We start from the raw sequence: 5,922 nt of genomic DNA on the forward strand, positions 1-5,922 counted from the left end.
CAAACTTTGGAATTAAATTAAATTTTAAAGCATCGTGTTTATTTATTTTATTTTATCAGGTGTACCGAGTATGATGCTTCAATTTGCTCAATCCACGCCTTCAATAAATTCTTCTAGTTCATCGCAGCCAAAAGAAACTGTTGAAATGAGCTCAGAAATGGCTAATAAAATTAGCATGAAATGTAAAAACATCCTTCTAGAATATGAGCAAATGCAAAATTTAGATGTATGTATTTGATATAAAAATATTTATCATATGTATATTATAATGTATAATTTGAATTTTGCTTTTTTTATTATAGGATATAATTTATTCATTATCGGAAGATGAAACTTCGGTGATCCGCACAAGGCATGAAGAGTTTGTAACATCAATGTCACTTATAACTTTAGATAATAGTCCAATTACCCGAACAACGGTAGCAGGAAAAATTTTTGCAGAACTTTTATCTAAGAAAATTCTTTCTATGGATGCCATAACTCGAGGGTAATTATTTATTCATGGTGTTTAACATTCTAATTTGTATAATTTTTTTTTTTTTTAAGAATTGATGCTGTTCTTAAAGAATGGAATGATTTTTTGATGGATTACCCTCCTCAATTTTTCTCTTATATTGCAGCCATTATTGGTAATTTTCTTTATGCAATAATTGCATGATTATTATTTTAATTATGCAACCATACCAAATTTAAATGTTCTTTTTTACAGCTCCATTATTGTTATCACAGAATGCTTCCTTCGATTTCAACAATTTAAAAGATTTTTGTACATCTATACAACCAGACAAGTCTAGTATATTTTTTACTGAAGTATTAAATAAAATTCTTAATTCCAAGGAAACACAGAACATTAAAGAAGTAAGTGGTAGTGTAGTCATTTGTTTAATTTTTCTATTGTTCATCATTATTAAAAAAAAAAGAAGGCAACTAGATGTCACTGGTTTGCAGACATGAGTGAAATACTTTTTAAAAGTAATTCAAATACACTGTATTCGGAATATTACCCAAATCTGCAAGTTTGTCAGTATAGATATTTTATATTATATTTATTATATTATTGTTATTACTAATTAGTTTTTATTAATATGGTAGTCAGTAAATTGAATTAATATTATAAAATTACTACATAATAACTAATATTGTTATGATTTTTAAAATTTTGACATATGACCGTAGATGAAGGACACAAAAATAAATAATTAAAATCAATACATTCATCGCACCACTCTGAATCTAAATCATTTTTTTTCATCTAATTATAACTTTATTATTGTAGCTTGAACCAATCTTTTATTTTTTCTGCTATTTTTTTCATTTACTGATAGCTTGGTAGAGATTATTTCTTCTTATACTATCCTTAAGTTAATTTGGCAACTCAGTTTGCCCAGTGTATTTTGTTTTTCTTGTTACTTTAATTTAATTGAGATCTTTGCTTTTGCATCATGTTAAGCAGTGATGTAATCCTAAAAAAGTTTATGGGTACACGCCTTAATAATTGTAAAAAATAACATGGGGGGTTACGCCTAACCTGCATACCACAATTTTCATTAAGGGTACATGCATAAATATAAAATTAGGAGTGGTGGGTACATGCCGTGTACCCGCGTGTACCCGCCATTACACCGCTGGTGTTTATTACTTCTTAATTGTGGAATATTAGTATGCTTTATATGGATAGTACACATTTTATTCATAAGAAATCATTGAAATAATCACTGATGTCATGGGTGTTACAATAATGTCACTTTTTAAAGAATTTTTAGAGTACCACAATAGCAGATTTAGGTATTGAAAAATGTTTAATGTTAATTGTTGAACAAGATTATTGCTTTATCAGTAAAACTGCCTTGGCTCCACAGGCGTGTTAGTAATATTATTATTTTTTTTATTTTAGCAACTCGGTGGTATATTGTGGATTTACAATAAGTGGAAGTCGTCAGAAAATGTTACTCTTGACGTCTTTATGCCTAATAACCAAATAAATAAATATTTTAAAAAAGATGTAAGCATGTTTTTAAACAAAATAAATTCATGTATTTTTTTATTCTCTTTTATTTAAAATTTGAATAATTTTTAGCAAATCGGAATATTGATTTTATCTATTGTCATTTATGATAAAATGAAGCTGACTAATAATAAATTACTATACAATATATTGCAAAGCTGGATATGTGTAAGTAAAATAATTAAGCAATCAATTTAATTCATTGTATATTTGAATTGTATTTTTTATCATGTATGTTGATAGTAAATATTGTTAATTATTTTTAAATTTAGACTAATATCAGTGAAGAAATAATAAAAAACCCTTTGTTTGTGAAATCATTAACCATAGCTATTGTCATTGTATGCTTGAGTAAGTCACCACTTCTGAGCCTATAATAAAATAGTTACTCAATTATTTAACATTAATTTTGAATTTATAGAGTTAAATCATTCATATGAGGATTTCTTTGATCCTGTTCACGTGGAATTGTTGAGCCATTTTATTGAATTTAAACCACTCCCAGAACATGAAATCCAGGCACGAGAAGTACAATGTATGTACGGTATTCAAATAATGGCTGCCACTCTTAAACATCCTGGAGGTCAGTTGTTAACTATTTCATTTTTAGTTTCATTAATAATGTGATATTGTTTTTCCATTAGGAATGGTATTAAAACTGTTCAATAAGCTCTATCATCATAGAGTTATAAGTAAAGAATCGTTTGAACTATTCATACAAGAATATGAAGAAATAACTGAAAAATAGACTGTATTTTCATCAATCAATGAAAAATTCCTGTTTTCTAAATTATATTTTTTTATTTTGTATTGTTGGTTTTATTTAAAAGTTTTTATTAAAGCTGTCTCCATAATATGATCTACATTTTATATTTGTTGGCCTTCTACTATTTTTGATTACACAATTATTACTAATTAATTATGATTTATGGTATTAAAATGGAAATTATGTAATTTCAAAATTAAATTTTGGTTATGAAATCATTATGTGACCCAACAAAGAAAATGTATTTAAAATTAATTAAATTTACAAAATAATAATTATTATGATTTAAGAAAATTATTTAGTGGAGAAAATAATTGTAAATTATTATTAACTTTTATTCCATTATGGAATAAAGTGTACAATTGTATTTAAGTTTGATAATGTATACATTTTAGCCGGGTTTTGTGTACGGTTTCCCATTCTTTGTGGGGATTGTAAATTTTTTCATAAATACCTACCTATTTTTAAGAAAGAAATAAGTGATTTGTGTGGAGTTACCCCTCCCCCTCATTATATAACCATCTAAATATTTGTAACTTTATTATTTTAATTTGTAACCAACTTTTTTAATTTATAAATTATAGAATAGTTAAATAGTTTATGGTAAAACAAACGTATACATTTGTTATAAGCAGGCTGAAATTCGGTACTTTTCCGTTATCTCCAGGGATGGAAAATGTTTTTAATTTTTTCGTTTTCGTTTTTGTTTATTGATTTAAAATATATCGTTTTTAAAAACGTTATTTTCCTATTGTTTCTAAATAACGTTTTAGATAATACATTTTTTTTTTTAAAATTATATTCTTTTAACTTATAACTATTAACTTTTAAGTTATAATAGTAACGCGCAATATAGAAATGCACTTAAAAGTTAAAAATTAAAATTACTATTCTTAATATTTAAATTTTAAATCAAAATTATAATTTATATAAAAATTAGAAAATTCAAAATTTCTGTTTCAAATTGTAATGTTTTTAAAGTTAAAGATTAAAAAGTAAAGACAAGTGAAATTTTTTTAAACATTTTTTTTTCGTGGTATAAATAATTTATCAATGTATAATACTATAATTTATTTTCGTTTTTGATTTCGTTATTAAATTTTTTTCGGTTTTTGGGATTTTTTGTTTTTTTTTCGTTTAATAACGTTTTTTAAAAACGTTTTCCATCACTGGTTATCTCGACTACCATGAGTCTCAAATCCGTTATCCTAACTACTGGCCGATACCGCGACTACCTACCTACTCAATTCCGTCTACCACCCCGATGCTATTATACCAGACAGACTTTTGTAACGATTCACAGATTACTGACTCGTCATTTATGTCGCACTCGGCGAATTTGCTTAGATAGACAAAACACAGGAACGTAGAGTACGAACCTATACACTATTTGCATTCACGGTCAGTCGACTTAGAATCGTGAAGTAGAGACTATATCGGTCTGCGGTCATATATATACATTATACATGTTAAATCATAATAAATCAATATTGTTTCAACTCGTACTCCGCTACTCATGTGATCTTCAATAAACTACCCTCAACAACAGGGTTACTCAGGTTTAGTAATAATATAACTATTTTAGACATTTAATAAATTATTGTATACGATTGTTCCCCAATCCAACCCCTCCCCCCCTGTATGCACTTGGATGTACCCCTCCATTTCATAACAGAACCATCTAAATATTTGGAACTTTATTGTTTTATTTGGTAACCAACTTTTTAAAATTATAAATTATAAAATATTAAAACAAAAGTACATTTTTTATGAGCAGACTGAAATTCAAATTTTGACGACTGGATATTTCGACGTAAATAACGATTTCTGATATTTTGTTGTAATTATAATAAATAAAAATAATATTTTTGTTGAAATTTGAAACATTTTAATATTATATCGTTGTTTTGTCGCTGTTTTCTGATGTTCTCGTATTTGACTTCACAATATAGGATATTCGGATGCATCATACTAAAATTATTATTATGATAAATATTTAAAACACTGCAGTAATGTACCTATTTTGCCTATACAATACGCCGTGCAACACTTTGTTTTCGTGGACAGAAATTATTATTAATAGTTACATTAAGTATAATATGCACCTAATTTTTATCAGGACTTACGACAATTATTAAGAGGACGCTATGCGTAAGACAACGCATAGCAAAAAACATAGCAAAAAAAACTAAGAGTATCCACACTACATACTGCAGATACATCGGTACATGTATATGTCTTGTTTCCACTGAATAAAGTTGACATAAGAATGTCGATGTCAATCTGGTATTAGATACGAGGAGGCGAGGATTAAACTGTAGGTAACTTTTTTATACGTGTAAAAATAAACAAGTTTCAAAGACCGCAATTATTTATTATATTTATTATATAGGTTATTTATTGATTATACATTTATTTTCAATTTTTACTTTAAACGACAGAATCGCAATTTACAACACTTTTAGTGATGGATAATAAAGGACGGTGTGTACTGAAATATGAAACGTAATCACGAGTTTCAAGAACTATGGCCAATATACAATAAGGCACGAGGACCATTTTTTGGATAATGTGTTTTTACCGTAATATTAATCTTATAATAAGAATAACAAGCACTACAAAAAAAGGGTGGGTAAGTGGATGACGCTCTGCTGTACAGTAGGTTACAAGTGGGTAATGTATAGTATTAAATTTGAATTAAATGATATAATATCACTGTATAAGAAAAACGATTCTGAGCGGAGACGGTATGTCAGTCTAGATATAAGATATATTATATACTTATCTATGGTATTAAAAAAAAAATTGACCAATAATAGGTATCTATAATAAATTCCAAATTAATCATATCACAATATACATTAGATACTTATAACGCGTTATACATCAACTACAAATCGTAGTACTATCATAGATACATAACAGTATACTTTAGAAGTTTCAAGTACCCACGAATAATATTATACAATCAAAACAAAATAACTAAAATAGTTATTCTAGGTTTTTTAATATGTAATTTCGTCCAAATTTGAACTTAAAATGACTATAAAAATAAATTGTGCTTATGTATTTTTTAGATTTTTTGGTAACAGAATTAACTACTTACGTGGAATCTTGTTTTAAATTTTCAATTCTTTGATATAAAAGTTGA

The 5,922-nt window shown here is 26.8% G+C and overlaps 1 protein-coding gene across 3 annotated transcripts in view; it reads left to right on the plus strand.

Annotated features, from left to right (window-relative positions):
- Window positions 1–3,370, plus strand: part of LOC100160940 — a 13,767-nt gene extending 10,397 nt beyond the window's left edge. For 2 of the 3 annotated variants that reach the window (XM_016805562.2, XM_001948637.5), the window contains exons 12-20: window positions 60–226; window positions 303–487; window positions 547–629; window positions 710–858; window positions 1,895–2,002; window positions 2,078–2,173; window positions 2,278–2,356; window positions 2,427–2,588; window positions 2,650–2,856. In XM_016805562.2, coding sequence (XP_016661051.1) covers window positions 60–226; window positions 303–487; window positions 547–629; window positions 710–858; window positions 1,895–2,002; window positions 2,078–2,173; window positions 2,278–2,356; window positions 2,427–2,588; window positions 2,650–2,753 — 1,133 coding nt within the window. In that variant the 3' untranslated portion in view covers window positions 2,754–2,856. Of the gene's footprint in view, window positions 1–59; window positions 227–302; window positions 488–546; window positions 630–709; window positions 859–1,894; window positions 2,003–2,077; window positions 2,174–2,277; window positions 2,357–2,426; window positions 2,589–2,649 lie in introns of all 3 variants that reach the window. The other variant, XM_008186235.3, reaches the window with a different exon arrangement.
- Window positions 3,371–5,922: the final 2,552 nt, after the last annotated feature.

This window comes from Acyrthosiphon pisum, chromosome A3 (assembly GCF_005508785.2).
Source record: "Acyrthosiphon pisum isolate AL4f chromosome A3, pea_aphid_22Mar2018_4r6ur, whole genome shotgun sequence".
Taxonomy (NCBI): Eukaryota; Metazoa; Arthropoda; class Insecta; order Hemiptera; family Aphididae; genus Acyrthosiphon; species Acyrthosiphon pisum.